Consider the following 17,212-nt stretch of genomic DNA (forward strand, 5'->3'; position numbering starts at 1 on the left):
ATCTCAGATCGTGTCGCTTGCTATGCAAGTACATCTCCGTAATATATACACACACACACACATATATATATATATATATATATATATATATATATATATATATATGTATGTGATGTTGGGGGGGGGGCCCAAAAACGTAGCAAATATTTAGCCATATGTGGACATGATCCAAAAAGTTGTTCTTGTATTTAGACATGTAGAGGGGTCTAAGCTGCTTTTCCAGATGGAAAGATGGCTCATGTACGGTGGCATATATGTGCATATATAGGCATATGTGTCGGTATGCATGTATGTGTTTCACGTGAGTGTGAGTGAGCTTATGCATATAGGCACATGTACGTGGGTGTGCGCATGTGTATGAATGTACATGTGCACATATGCAATTTTTATGAGCAGTTTTACTTTTTTACTTTCTCCCCTTCAGTTTTTTCCTCTTATTTAACGGTCATTCTAATAGCTCTTTTGTCTTAATAATGGTCAATTACATAATAATTTCCCTTTGTTTAATGGTCATTTTCATAGCATTTTTTTGATTGCCTTGATAACTGATGAGATGCCGGAGCAGATTTCTGCCCCAGCATCCAAAACTCAGAGTGTTATAATGGCAACCGAATAATTGTCACATATATTACAGATAAACTCCTCTATTTACATAATATCGAGTCTCATTCATTCTTTTGTTGTCATACCATTACTACTAATATATATATATATACATAAATAGTATATAAATATATGCATATATCCATACATACATGTACATACCTACATCTATATGTATACATACATGCATATATGGGTACAGGACATCACGAAAAACGTTAAACACAATGAGAAACGAAAACATAAAGACGAAGACAGAAAACAAACTTTTTTCGAACAACAAAAAAAAAACAAACAGAGAAATGAGACATGCAGCATAAAGAATATTTCCCTTCTTCAGTTGTCCCTGTTCCATCTACTCCGTGTTTCGAAGGCATACATATATATACTGGTACTATATATATATATATATATGCATGTATATGTAAATTCCTGCAAATAATCAAATACTAATGTAGACAATAATTCCTTCCAATTTTCACAGAAGGCCAGCAATTTTGAGGAAAGCAGGGAAGTCAATTACATCATTCACAATGCTCAGCTGGTACTTATTTTCTCAAGCCCAAAAAAGACAGAAGACAAAGTCAACCTCAGGAGCATTTTAACTCAGAACATAAAGAGCCAGAAAAAATGCCATTAAGCATTTTGTCCGGCACAACAAAAATCCAGCCAGCTCACCACCTTACTAATATGGATTGTGTCTATTTAAATCTTGTAAATAACTGTCATTACATCAAATGAAAACACGTTAACTGGCACTTGTGCCAGCCACACATAACAAGCACTTTTCAAGTGTTGAGCCTCACAGAGGCAATGACAAATGACCAAGACCTTTGCATTATTCCATGCTTGAGAAGAAGACCCATCAAACCAAGTAAAATTGCAGTCATGGCAGATATTGGTGTCATGCAAATGGCACCCATGCCGGTGGCATGTAAAAGCACCCATTACAACTCGTTCCCCAATACCTAATTGGTATCCATTTTAGTGACCCCCAGAAGAATAGAAGTGAAGTCAAATCCAACAAGATTTCAACTCAGAACATAAAGAGTTACAACTAGAAGTTACAGCAAACTGCCTAACAATCTATCAATTCTGTTGAGCCAATTATGAAACATAATTCCAGAATAAATATATTTAATTAATTAAAAGAAATATTGACTTACGATATTAATAGATCAGCAATGTGATTGTGCCCTTGACTAAGGGCAACATCCCTTGGAGTCTGTTCCTTTGAATCGGTAATATGTATAACGTCAGTACCTACTTCTGTGAGGACTAGAGTTATCACTTGTGGTAGACCATGGTGAGCAGCAAAAAATAGGAGATTAGCACAAGCTGCAGGTTTTCCTGAAATTATAAAGAATAAATAAAGTCATTAAATATGAGAATAAATGTATAAAAATGAAAGAAAACTCTGGAAGGAAAAAATACACAAATGAAATCAGTTGAGATAGATTTTTCTTAAACTCTTTAATATTTAAACTGGCCATATCCAGCTGAAATATTTTATCTGTTTCATGTACATAGTGGCCAGATCTGGCCTATCACACCTACCCTACAATACTAAAAATAAACGTATCATCAAAATCTTGAAGCTATGAGATAGTGCATGATAAATTTGATGGTGGTAGGCATCAATCGGTCTCAAGAGGTCATAGATCCGCACCCCAAAAAATCATGTCAGCTGCTGATGGTAGTGCAGCATCTGCTGTGGCTGTAGAAGCACACACAGGTGTGGCAGTCATGCATACAGTGACTGCATTTGAAGGAGCTCTCTGCCAGTGCTACTGGCTTTTCTTTCTGTCGAGTGCACTTTTCTTTTTTTTCTTCCCTTCGCTTCATCCCCTTTCGCAGTATGAACGATCAATTGCGACTTACTCCCATCTCAGGATGTCCAGATCAAGCAACTTCATATCTCTCTTGCAGATGTTCTTGAATCAAAGATGTGGTCATCCTTGCGCTCTTGCACCAGTGACCAATTCTCCATATCTTAAGTGTAGAGTTTTTGCAACAAAGAGGTGAGGCTGTGTTGTTAAGAAGTTTGCTTCCCAAACACATGGTTTGAGGATCAATCCCATTGTGTGGCATCTTTAGTAATTTGTCTCCTACTGCAACCAAAGATAATCAAAGGTTTGTAATTGGATTTAGTAGATGGAAACTAAAAGAAGCCTGCTGTGTGTGTGTGTAAATGTGTTGTGTATAAGTGTGTGTACGTTTGTGTCTCCTTGATTTAACAGCACTAGATAGTTGTAAATGAGTGTCACGATCATACAAGTAGTATCATTCATTTCTAATACTCTGCAAAAAAAAAAAATAGAAAAAAATGACAGCGAGCTGACAGAATCTTCAGCATGCTGGACAAAATGCTTAGCATTATTTCATCCATCTTTATGTTCTGTGTTCAAATTCCAGTGAAGTCAACTTTGCCTTTCATTCTCTCAGGGGTCAATAAAATAAGTATCTGTTGAGAACTGGGGTCAATGTAATCCCTGAAATTGCTGGCCATGTGCCAAAATTTGAAACCAATATCTGCAAAAACATGTCTTGCCATAGAGGAATATTACCTTGCTTGGAACAGGAGAGGGTTGGTGACAGGAAGGGCATCCAGCTACAGAAAATCTGCCTCAACAAATTCTGTCTGACCCATGCCAGGATCTTGCTGGAAATAACAGCCAAATTGACCTCAGATCACAATTCCCCAGCTTAAGAAAGAGACAAGTTGGATTATATGGTCCTAATTATATTGTATATAGGAAGAGAGGATGATGACCATGGCAGGGATTCCTTTGATCATGGGTCTGTTTGATCAGTACTGACCTGGAGATAAACAACAACCCTTTCACAATTAAAAATAGGTCAAACTACCAAATGTTACTCAAAGAACAAGATCTGAGAGTGAACAGAATATTTTTATCAAATTCTTTTTAAATTGTTTATATTTATTTTAATTTACATATGTTTTATGTTTGATTCAAAGAATACATTAGTGCTATTGTTGTAATAGTTCCAATAGCAGATAAAGGTAACAGTTTGTGTGTGTGAGAGAGAGAGAGAGAGAGAGAGAGAGAGAGAGAGAGAGAAAGAGAGAGAGAGAGAGAGAGAGAGAGAGAGAGAGAGGGAGGGAGGGAGGGAGGGAGAGAGAGAGAGAGAGAGAGAGAGAGATCCTAAATTCAAGGTGCCACATAAAAAGCATTGGTGTGGGATTTGGTACCACGTAAAAAGCACTGGTGCTGATGTCATGCAAAAAAGCACTCAGTACACTTGGTGAAGTGGTTGGTGTTAGGAATGACATCTAATCATAGAAACCAAGCCAAAATATAACCTGGTATGGCTGCTGGCTTTTCCAGATCAATCCATTCAACCCGTGCCAGCATGAAAAATGGATATATGATGATGATGATGATGATGATGATGATGATGATGACGACGATGAGAGTGTGTGTGTGTGTGTGTTTGTCCCCCCACCACCACTAGTTGACAACCAGTATTTGTGTGTCCCTGTAACGTTCAGCAAAAGTGACTAATTAAAAAAATGGGAAAAAAAAAGTACTGGGGTCGAGTCATTGAACTAAAACTCTTCATTGCAGTGCTCCAGCATGGCCACAGTTTGATGACTGAAATATGTAAAAAGACAAAAGACGTTCTATGTATAGAACTAAGAGCAAATGACACCATGTGAAGGTAAATTTTATTTACAAAGATTGTGCAGCATGTCAAGATATGTCAGGAAATGCTTTCACAATGGACTGCAAGCAAATGATGGACTTCTTTCAGTTGCCATCTACCTAATTCATTCATAGGGCATATGGTTGGCCCAGGGTTATAATAGAAGACACTTGCACACGGTGCCATGCAGTGGGGGACTGAACTTCGAACTATGTGGTTGGGAAGTGAACTTCTTAAGCATACAGCCATGTCTGTGCCAATCAAATTATAAAGAATGGTTTGATTTAAATGTGTAGACTTTTAAGCAGCAAGGTTCTGTTTCTTGAAATGTGGGATGACTTTGAGTGGGTTGGTAGAGAAAAGAGTCTTATCACTGTTTTACAGAAAGAAAGAAAGAAAGAAAGAGCGGAAGGAAGGAAGAAAGAAAGAAAGAAAGAAAGAAAGAAAGAAAGAAAGAAAGAAAGAAAGAAAGAAAGAAAGAAAGAAAGAAAGAAAGAAAGAAAGAAAGAAAGAAAGAGTGGAAGGAAGAAAGAAAGAAAGAAAGAAAGAAAGAGTGAAAGGAAGGAAGAAAGAAAAAAGAAAGAAAAGACGGAAGGGAAAGAAGAGAGCGAAAGAAGAAGAAGAAGAAGAAGAAGAAGAAGAAGAAGAAGAAGAAAAAGAAGAAGAAGAAAAAGAAGAAAAAGAAGAAAAAGAAGAAGAAATTGAGATAAAAAGAAAGAAAATTAATGAGGAGGAAGAGAAAGAAAAATAAGGAGGCAAAAAGATATAAAGAAAGAAAAAAGAAAGAAAGAATAGAAGAAAAAGACAAAATAAAAAAAAGATTGCAAAAAGAAGGAAAAGTTTGATTTCATTAATGCTAATTTACTATTATTAAAAAACTTTGGTTATTTCTGATGTAATCTTGTAATTGTTTATTGAAGGTGGCGATGGGTTAAAGATTTCTACGTATGTATGGATAGAAGTGAAACAATTCTATGTTTATGAAAATTTGAAGAAAAACTAAGAATTATGTACATTTAGAAATGTTATTTAAAATGTATAATACATTATAATATCTATCTATATAAAATGATTGCCGTCTTCAATATTTAAAGGCTATTTTTTCACAAATAAGGCAGAAAAATATTAGATGAATAATGTAACTTACATGATAACAGGCATGGAAACTTAAAAAAAAAAAGTTCCTTCTCAACTATTACTCACTAGAAACTAACCTCTCTCAACCTCTTCCTCTCACATTCTCTCTTTCCCCCCCCCTCTCTCTCTCTCTTATTTATATATCGCTTACTCTCTCTTGCCTTTCTCACTCACTATGAAAGCATTTCTTTGAAATTGCAATAATGTTTTTAGCATGTAGGTTACCATGGCAACTGAGGCCCAAACCCACACACAAAGTTGACTAAGCAGTCGGAAGTATATATATATATACACACACACACACACACACTCACACTATATGTATATATGTGTGTAGTCCAATGAAATGACATAACTTCAGTGAATGGTGGTGCTATAGTACTAACTCTTCTCAGGGAACACCAACCACTTCTACCACCACTAACACAACCACCACTACCAACAACAACAACAACTACCACATATAACAAACAGCAGCCAGCCTAACCTAGCACCTGCTCAACTCATCCTAACACCAGAGGAAACAGTAAAAAGATTTTCACGGCAAAACACATCACAGAACTCATACAAGAAAATGATAGCAAAAAAAATTAACTAATAAGATAATAAGCAAAATAGAATATGTCTTTTTTTTTTTCCTCATTTTCTCTAAAGTCCAGTTCATAATAAATTTAGTCTGGTGATGGAACAACACTGAAAAAGTTTAACTTTTAAGAATGTACTTACTATCAAAAGCTACAACCGAAACAGCACATGAAAACGTAGAGGCATGGGGAAAGTGCTTTGCAACCACGTGGTTTCAGGTTCAGTCCCATTGCATGGCATCTTAACTAGGGCAGGTGTCTTCTACTATAGCTCAGGATTGATCATTGCCTTGTGAGTAAACTTGATAGATAAAAGCTGCTTGGAAGCCCATGCATGTGCGCGCGTGCGTGCGTGCATGCGTGCGTGCGTGCGTGCGTGTGCGTGTGTGTGAGTGTGTGTTCACCATCACTTGACAGAACTGTAAGCACACCAGATAAAATGCTTAACAGCATTTTGTTTCATCTTTATGTTCTGAGTTCAAATCCTGCCAAGATCAGCTTTGCCTTTCGTTCTTTCGGGGTGAATAAATTAAGTATCAGCTGAGCACTGGAATCGATATTATTGATTTATCCCTCCCCCAAAATTTCTGGCCATTATTATTATTGTTGTTGCTGTTGAGGCGAGCTGGCCGACTCCTTAGTACCCCACACAAAATGCTTAGTGGCATTTTGTTCATCATTATGTCCTTATTTCAAGTTCCACTGAGATCATTTTAGCCCTTCAGGGGTCAATAAATTAAGTACCAGTTGAGCACTAGAGTCGATGTAATTGACTTACCCCTACCCCCAAACTGCTGGCCTTGTGCTAAAATTTGAAACCATCATCATCATTTTTATTATTGTTATTAAGACAACAAGCCAGTAGAATCGTTAGCACACTGGGAAAACTGCTTAGTGACATTTCATTCGTCTTTACATTCTGAGTTCAAATTCTGCTGAGGTTGACTTTGCCTTTCATCCTTTTGGGGTCGATGAAATAAGTACCAGTTGAGCACTAGGGTCAATGTAATCGATTTATCCCCTCCCCACAAACTTCAAGCATTGTGCCTTCAATAGAAGGGATCATTATTATTATTATTATTATTATTAAGGGGTCAGAAAAATACCTAGTGGTATTAACTCCAGCTCTTTACAGTATGAGTTCAAATCCCACTGGTGTCAACTTTGCCTTTCAGTACTAACAAAGTAATGAGTTGATGTAATTGGTTAACCCCTCCCCACAAGTTTCAGGCCTTGTGACTATGTCAGAAACAATTGTTATTAAGTGACAGTGTAGTGGGAAAACCCGTTAGGACACCAGACAGAATAACTTGCAGTATTTACTTACACAGTTATATGGATCTTATTCAAATTTCACCAAGGTCAACTTAGCCATTTATCCTTCCACCAAAATAGTACTTGGTGGAGGTGGGGGCCAGTTTAATTAACTACCCCCACCTCCTGTCTAAGGTGGTAGATTGGCAAAAATCATTAGAGCATGAGACAAAGATGTCCTTCTGGTATTCGTTTCAGTAAAGTTTGAGTTCAAATCTTGCTGTGGCTGTGAGCTCTTTAACCCTTTCGTTACCAACCCGGCTGAAACCGGCTCTGGCTCTGTAGTACAAATGTCTTGTTTTCATAAGTTTTGAATTAAAATCTTCCATCAAACCTAAGTCCAAATTTAGGTTCCTAACATTAGCTTAATGATAACAGTTATTTTACTAAATTCATTGTTATATTTAAAATAATTAAAAGAAACACAGAGCATCTCAAAATAAATACAGTAACGAAAGGGTTAAAATAAAGTACTGATTAAGCTCATGAGATGATTTAATCAAGTAAATTCCTCTTACTCTAAATTGTTGGTGTTGTGCCTAAGAAATAATTATTTCTTTATGTAATATAAGGTCTCTCTTTCTCTCTTCCCCACTTATCTCTCCTTGTGTTTCTCTCACACAATTCTCACTCTTGTTTATTAATCTCACCCTCTTTCTCTTCCCCTCTCTCTCACTGACACACACACAAACCCTTCTCTATCTCCATTTCAACTTTCAGTATGGCAGCTTCCATTGTAATGTTTTAATTTGCTTTCTTGTTCTTTGAATGAAATAATCTAATCATTCAACAAGTAACTGAATAAAGTGAGTTACAAATAGAACAGCTCTACAACTAATATTTTAAGATTTTGTGCTGTTTTAGTTAACATTTATTTAAAGATTTACGGATGTTACAGAGATGGGGGAAAAAAAGAAAAGAAAAGAAAATACAAAAAACCACAACTATTTGATAACCTCTTTTCATGGGGTCACTACCAGTGAATAAATAGTGTACCTTACTGATATCACTTAAAGCTGGCTGAATTTTAGATGATAATAACTAAAGGCTGAGCACAGCAAGCAATAATAATAGGCACCATATATCAAAATGACTTACAAGCATTAGGTGGGTAAGATACAAGGCCTAATGACTCAAAGGTCATGGCATTATGACTCCAGACAAGATATATTTACTCTGCTTACTTTAGTGAAAATAAAACTCCTTCACAACCCTCCCCACCCATACACACACACACACACACACACACACACACACACACACACACACACACACACACAAACAGGTTTCTTCTTTTAAGGCATTAAGCCATAAATTAATTATTCCAAATGGTCATGTCGAGATTCATAATCAGTTCATTCTCCAAATATACTAGTTAACAGATGTGACAATCTGCTGTTTGATTTTGTTTATATTATTTGGCTTTACACACACACACACACACACACACATATAACCCACCCACCCTGTGGGTGAAATAAAGCCACACTGTGTTGGAAGCAAGAACACACAGCCTTGTAATAGAATTTGGTATATACTGACAGACTCAGCCAAAAATCAAGACACTGTCAAAATTGTTTGGTGGAAGTTAATAAAAGATTTAGTTATAGTATAAAACAACTAATTTATTGTTAGTAAAGAGATTCTCCCTATTGACAGATTAACCTTTCAGCATTCAGAATTACACTTTCAAATGTAATGCTTATTCATTCCCATTGTTTTAAATTAACCATGCTTTATCTCATAGCTTTGAGATTTTAATGGCAGTGTAGGAAAGGTGTGAGAGGCCAGATCTGGTTAGTTTTAACATAAAACAGGAAGAGATATTTGGGCTTAGACATGGCCAGTTTAAATGCTAAAGAGTTAATTTATTATTTGATATTTATGTAATTCTTTTACTGAGAATTTTCAAATGTAATATATGTATAATATATTATACAAGGTGCAGTCATGGCTGAGTGGTAAGAGCTTGCTTGCCAACCACATGGCTCCAGGTTCAGTTCCACTGCATGGCACCTTGGGCAAGTATCTTCAACTACAGCCTTGGGCCAACCAAAATCTTGTGAGTGGATCTGGTAGACAGAAACTGAAAGAAACCTGTCGTGTGTGTGTTCCCATGTTTGTCCCCCACCACCATTCGACAACTGGCTTGGAGTGTTTACATCCCATAACTTAGCAGTTTGGCAAAAGAGACTGATAGAAGTACCAGGTTTTAAAATAAAAAAAGACTGAGGTTGATTCATTCAAATAAAAATTCTTTGAGGTGGTGCCCAGCATGGTCGCAGTCTAATGATAAATAGTAATAATGCATTTAGATTACTCATGTTTGAAAACTTTATGCCATTGTTTTACATATTTATTATATAGGTGTGAAAAGTTTGATATTAAATGCCTGTATAGAACACGACTAGTGAAGACGAAGGACCAACTAAATAATTTGTTGGGCAATTTGAAATTGTTAAATAGACTAAATACAACCAAGTTGTAACTTTAGAATCTGTACCCTAAATATACAAGTAAGAGGAACATAATGTGTAAAATATTGTTGATGCACATTACATATTTCAAAATAACAAAAGGTGACTGATACAATGTAAACTGATGGATAGTTAAAGATTTATTTCCTAAATTAATTAGATCTTAGAGATTAAATGATGCATAATCAAAATGTACAGAAATATGACTTTTTGTAAGTACATGTAACTCATGCTAAAGAAACTTAATAAAAAGCTAATGATAAAGGGAATGGCTAATATCCCATATTGGTTTTATATTCATTAATGTAAGAACATGACTAACTCGACCACTATGGAAACAAAATTAAAATAGATCACATTGTGAAATAAAAAAAAAAACATTTTGCTTTTTAAAACCAAATTAAAGTATGATTTTAACCAATTAAATTTAAATGATAGTTGAAATCATAATAAAAGATAAGGAGTTATAGTAATATGAACATACTGGTTTTATTTTAAAAAAAAAAAAAAAGACTTACATTAGCTAAGGAACTTTGAAAGTTGTAAATTCATCTACATGTTTTTTGTAATTTTTTACAGAATATATTGTGGCACACCAACTAATGTGAATGTAGAACAGTTGTGGGAGAAGAATTTTTGTAATGATACAAGAGACAATCCTAAAATGATGAGAAATGTTACATTTAACAGAACATTGTTCTAGAGACATTAACACTGTTTTTGAGGTGAGTTTCTCATTTTAGATTCTTAAGGATGGTTCTATTCTAGAAGACTCTTCACTCTACAAAACTGGTGAATATTAAATCAAGAAACAAAGTAAAATTTAATAGAAAATCAGAAATGGAATTTTATCTTTTTACAAAAATTAAAAAGCAACAAAGAAAAAAAATGAAATTGCTGCATTAGCAAATTTTATAATTATTCAGCACTTCTATAATTCCATATGTGAGAATTTTGACAAGGAAAGCAGATTTGAATCACCATCATTTGAAATCATTAACTCCTTATTTTATGTATTAATTATATATTATGCCGCAATTCACCAATAATAAATAATTGTTATATTTATTTATAGGAACAAATGCCATATATAAGCTTTTCTTTCTAATTGCCAAGTAAATTCAAATTCAATTAGGGATAAACAATTAAATAAAAGAATAAACAGTTTATTTTCTTTTGTGTTACTACATGATGATTAAATAAAATATTTTATATGAAGTACACATCACCTTTCGAGTTTTTCTCAGAAATTGTAAGCATAACAAATAATGAGAAACAGACCAAATAAATGCAAACAATTAATTTTTCTTGATATATACATAATATATAGGCACAAGTGTAGCTGTGTGGTAAAAAGTTTACTTCTCAACCACTTGGTCCCTGGTTCAGTCCCACTGCATGGCACCTTGTCTTCTACTATAGGCTCAGAATGACCAAAGCCTCGGGAGTGGATTTGGTAGACAGAAACTGAAAGGTGTGTGTGTGTGTGTGTGTGTGTGTGTGTGTGTGTGTGTGTGTGTGCACGCGTATGCATGTATGTTTTCTCCCCCCCCCCCGCCCCACACTGCTTGAAAACCACTGTTGATGTGTTTACATTCCCTTAACGTAGCACTTCAGCAAAAGAGACTGAAAGAATAAGTACCAGACCTAAAAAAAAAAATAGGCATTGGGATTGATTCATCCAACTAAAAATTCTTCCAGGTGGTGCCCCAGCATGGCCACAGTCTAATGACTGAAATAAGTAAAAGATAAAAAATAAATGATTGTTATTTTATTGTTTCTTTTTATTCTTAACTCTTCATAGCTTTGTCATCAACATTTTGGCATCCACTTTTTGCATGCTGGCATGGGTCCTTACAAGACATACTGAGGTAATTTTCTATACACACACGCGCACACACACACACACACACACACACACACACACACACCATCATCATCATTGTTTTAACGTCTACATTTTCATGCTTGCCTGGATCACATGGAATTTGTTGAGACAAATTTTCTATGGCTGGATTCCCTTCCTGTCACCAACTCTCACTTGTTTCCATGCAAGATAATATTTCCCCTTGGCCAGACATTTTTCACAGAAGACTGAAAACATCACTCATAGAATGAATAGTGATGCTCATTTACAACAATCATCACATGGTGTCAAGACAAGAGTACACACACACGCACACATGTACATACACACACACACACACAATGGGCTTCATTCAGTTTCCATCTACCAAAACTACTCACAAAGTTTTGATCAGTCTAGAGCTATAGTAGAAGACAAGTGCCCAGGGAAGCTCCTCAATCACATGGACACATCTGCCTGACTGTGGATAAAGAAGATATATCTGTTTGCATGCATGCGTGTGTGTGTGTGTGTGTGTGTGTGTGTGTGTGTGTGTGTGTGTGTGTGTGTGTGTGTAAATGCAAATAAAAAATAAACGAATAAAATGATGGAATTCAGTCCTGTTAAAAGAAGATGTCTTGGGCCATTCATAGAACATTTATTCCATAGCAATTACATCATGGAAGAGCAGCCTTAGTCACAAAATCTATTCTATTCACTTTTCATTTATTTTAAGTGTCAAAATTTTTATCACACATTTGTGACCTACTCTCTGAAGCAGTTCCATTGACAGCAAAAGTGGAACTGTGTTAGGTCACAAATGCTTGGAAAATTTTGATATCTTACAAAATAAATGAAAAGTAAATAAAAGTTTTTTTCGCATATTTTTAGATGGTTACAATGGCTCTTCTACCATATAATTGCTACAGTTTCAACAACTCTATAATATGCGCAGAAGTATATACAACATCAACATCATAGCTACCAACTAGAATAACATTACTTTCCTTTCTCAACGGTAGGTGGAGCTCTGCAGCCCTGTAAGAGTACAGAGCTCCGCCTACCTAGGAGAAGACCACTCTAATGTAAAACCTACAACTTGTTGGTCAATGCTGAACTACTGTGGTCAGACCTCCAAGTCTGAAGAGTAGGATCAGATTGCATAGACTGACACAACTACCAAGTGCAGGCAGGAATACAAGCCCTGCAGTAAACTGGTCTTAATGCCCTGCAGTGAGTAGGTCTTAATGCCCTGCAGTGAGCTGGTCTTATTGCCTTACAGTGAGCAGGTCTTAATGCTCTGCAGTGAGCTGGTCTTAATACCTTTCAGTGAGCTGGTCTTAATACCTTTCAGTGAGCTGGTCTTAATGCCTTGCAGTGAGCTGGTCTTAATGATGGACTCAGTTGATAGCTAGATCTATCTAACATATGACAACGACTGTTCAATATAATTCTAGATGTTAGCAATACTCGAACACTGAGAATGACTTCAAACAGAACAGTTTCAGGAAAATGCAATCTATTCGTTCTAATTTAAGTGACACATAATGAAGGTTGATTGGTGCATAGGGTCAACTAGAGTTAAGCATTTTGATTTTTAATTCACATATAATTTTGTATTCAATAAAATGTAGATGAAAGCTATTCAGCTTTGGCCAAATTCCAAACTAGATAACTGCTATATATCAGCTTCAACAATCAACAACTTTTACTGTTGAAATGTGAAAAACACTTAAGAGAAAGAGATAGCACAATATATATATTTTAGCAGCCCAGTAGCTACACATCTTCCACAACTCCAGTTTAATTACTGGACATACTTAGAAATACATTTTCTTCAAAGGGTCTACATTCTTTTCTAAAATTCCAAGCAAATTTCTTTTGCCTTCATGTTCCTTGTACATATAGCTCACAAGTTCAAACAAGTATAAAAATTAACACAAGATTCAGTTTTTCATATGATACATGAAACTTGTCCAATTTTAATAAATTTGATTAATGAAATTGGATGATTTGTACACTTTCCCATGTCTCAGGCAACAAAATAAAAACAGGTAAGAACTATTCCAAAATTGTACTTCAATATTACTAATTAACCCTTCAGTATTTAAACCAACCATATCTGGTCCAAATATTCTACCTGTTTTTATGCTCAAACCATCCAAATCCAGCCTTTTCAGACATACCCTTCAATATTCTAAAAATAAACAATCATATCATAGAAATCTCAAAGCTAAGAGATAACGCATGATTAATTCAAAATAATGTGAATAAATAATTTCTGCATTTGACAGAATAATCTGAATGCTAAAAGGTTAATACAATACTTTTTACACTATTTCAGTTTATTAACAGGATTTTGGGGGTGGAGAGAAGGACAGAAGATATATGGTGTATGATTGAGAGGAACCTTCAGGCTTTCCAAAAGTGTAAAAACCTCTCTGCAATTGGTACCATAGAAAAATTCACCCAGTACACTCTGTAAAGTGGCTGGTATTGAGAAAAGCATCTTGCAATAAAAACCAAGCCCAAATGAATCTTAAGAGTCAGATGTGATCCCTCAACTCATGCAGGCGAGCAGCAATGACTGATCTAACACTGACAGCATGGAAAATGAACATAAAATGACGATGATGATGGTGATGATGGTGTTATTTATTCATTATTCTTCTATTAGCTTCAGTCACTAGACTGCAGCCATGCTAGGTATCAACTTAAAAAGGTTTTTAGTTGACCATATCAACCCCAGTACATATTTCAGCCTGGTACTTACTTTATGGATATAATTTTATCGACTGGCAAAGTTAGCATCTTGAACCAGTTTTTTAACCAGTGAGACTGCCTCAAACAAAAATGTGAACAGGAACAAAGGCACGCGCACATGCGTGTGTGTGTGTACATGACAGATTTCTGCATAGTTTCCATCTACTGAATTTCACTCACAATTATATTGATCTACCTGAGGCTATAGAAGACACTTGTCCAAGGTGCTGCACAGTGAAACTGAACTGAAAACCATATGGTAATGAGACAAGCTTCCTGAATACACAACCATGTCAGTAACTATACAGAGACCCAATTAATATTGGTTCCAAATTTTGGAATAAAACCAGCACTTTTAGGGGAGGGGTAAGTCAATTACATTGACCCCAGTGTTCAACTGGTACTTATTTTATTGACCCAAAAGGATGACAGGCAAAGTCAACCTTGGTGGAATTTAAAATCACAATGTAAAGACGGATGAAATGCTGCTAAGCATTTTGCCCAACATGCTGACAATTCTGCAAGCTTACTGCCTTGGAGACCCAATTAGTATTCCTTTCTTACAGATAAAGGCTTGAGATAAGGCATGCTTTTCTCAATGGCATTAAAACATAGGTGATTTGTCTTGAGTTCACAACAAAATCACAAATTTGATTTGCCAGAGGCTTTCTTCTCATGCTTTATAATCAATCTTATCTAAAATGATAGTTTATTTCTTCCAGCTGAAACAAAAATCCTTAAACCATTAACAAACCTATGTCTTCAGCTTTTCTCTTCCATCTTTACTATGTAAATCATTGATTTATTCAACTTACTGCATCCAATTTCCCAACTCTCTCTAGATATATCTTATGTCTATTTCTTAAAGTCCTACATCAAAATGCAAAAGCAATTTTTTTTAATAGCTTCACTCAAAACTGTGATGATGAATGATGCAATTAATTACCATCCATTTACCAAACTTCAAATACACTATTATATCACCAACCTTAACCAAAACACCCTAATCCTCTTCTATAAAAATACCACCAGAATTTCAAAAGAATTGCTCTTTTTTGGAACCAAATATGACATTTGCATTGACTTTATTTGTGTTGGAGACTTCAAAACCAAGTCATTGTAACAAATATCATTATGAACCCATGTTGGCCATTTACTTCATCACTGACCCTAGCCTTTTCTTTTTTATTTTACTTGCTGGAGATAGGCACAGCCATAAGGAGTCATACCCTATGACTGGTGTAGCAGCATCATAGTCAACTGCTACAAAGGTAAAGGGGACGCTTTAGATACAAATAATTACAGAGGCATCAAGCTGTTAGATCAGGTTATGAAAGTTACAGAGAGGGTCATAGCCCAACTAATTAGGGAGCGAATCAATTTAGATGAGATGCAGTTTGGGTTCGTGCCAGGTAAAAGCACTACTGATGCCTTATTTCTAGTGAGACAGTTGCAGGAGAAATACCTAGCTAAGGATAAACCTCTGTACCTGGCTTTCGTTGACATGGAGAAAGCCTTTGACAGGGTCCCCCGATCCCTTATCTGGTGGTCAATGAGGAAACTTGGGATAGAAGAATGGTTAGTGAGAGCTGTGCGAGCCATGTACAGAGATGCTGCCAGTAAGGTGAGGGTTGGAAATGAGTACAGCAATGAATTCCGGGTAGAGGTAGGGGTCCACCAAGGTTCCGTCCTCAGCCCCCTATTATTTACCATAGTCCTCCAGGCAATCACAGAGGAGTTCAAGACAGGTTGCCCCTGGGAGCTCCTCTATGCTGATGACCTTGCCCTAATTGCGGAGTCACTATCAGAACTAGAGGAGAAGTTTCAGGTGTGGAAGCAAGGTCTAGAATTGAAGGGCCTTAGAGTCAACCTAGCTAAAACCAAAATCCTAATAAGTAGGAAGGTAGATAAAACACAAACCCCTTCAGGTAGATGGCCCTGCTCAGTATGTAGAAAAGGAGTAGGTAGTAACTCTATAAGATGTACCCGGTGCAAGCTATGGACACATAAGAGGTGCAGCAACATCAAAGGCAGGTTAACTAGCAAGTTAGTTTTTGTTTGTGGCAGATGTTCAGGTGCAATAAAGACTGCAAACAAACAGGAAACAACTTCTATCTCATTCCAGGGTGAAAAACTAGAGGTAGTCGATAGCTTCCGCTATCTGGGCGACCAAGTTAGTAGTGGGGGTGGGTGCGCTGAAAGTGTAGCTGCTAGAATAAGAATAGCCTGGGCAAAGTTTAGAGAGCTCTTACCCCTGCTGGCGACAAAGGGACTCTCACTCAGAGTAAAAGGCAGACTGTATGACGCATGCGTACGAACAACCATGCTACATGGCAGTGAAACATGGGCTGTAACTGCTGAGGACATACGTAAGCTCGCAAGGAATGAAGCCAGTATGCTCCGTTGGATGTGTAATGTCAATGTGAATACCCGTCAGAGTGTAAGTATCTTGAGAGAAAAGCTGAACATTAGAAGCATCAGTTGTGGCGTGCAAGAGAGACGATTGCGCTGGTATGGACATGTGGTGAGAATGGAGGAGGATAGCTGCGTGAAAAAGTGCCACACCCTAACAGTTGAGGGAACCCGTGGAAGAGGTAGGCCCAGGAAGACCTGGGCTGAGGTGGTGAGGCAAGACCTTCGTACATTGGGCCTCACCGAGGCGATGACTACGGACCGAGACCTTTGGAAATGGGCTGTGCGTGAGAAGACCCGGCAAGCCAAGTAAGATCGTTGCCAGTGCCCCTGGACTGGTTCTTGTGCGGGTGGCACATGAGATGCACCATTTTGAGCGTGGCCGTTGCCAGTACCGCCTGACTGGC

At 36.7% G+C, this 17,212-nt stretch overlaps 1 protein-coding gene across 50 annotated transcripts in view; it reads right to left on the bottom strand.

Annotated features, from left to right (window-relative positions):
• LOC106868006 (uncharacterized) overlaps positions 1-17,212 on the bottom strand; it is a 553,573-nt gene that overhangs the window by 317,788 nt on the left and 218,573 nt on the right. For all 50 annotated transcript variants that reach the window (XM_089342694.1, XM_089342659.1, XM_052976095.2 and 47 more), the window contains one exon: positions 1,770-1,953. In XM_089342694.1, the coding sequence (XP_089198820.1) occupies positions 1,770-1,953 (184 nt within the window). The remainder of the gene's footprint in view (positions 1-1,769; positions 1,954-17,212) is intronic.

This window comes from Octopus bimaculoides, chromosome 2 (assembly GCF_046866305.1).
Source record: "Octopus bimaculoides isolate indiv1 chromosome 2, ASM4686630v1, whole genome shotgun sequence".
NCBI lineage: Eukaryota > Metazoa > Mollusca > Cephalopoda > Octopoda > Octopodidae > Octopus > Octopus bimaculoides.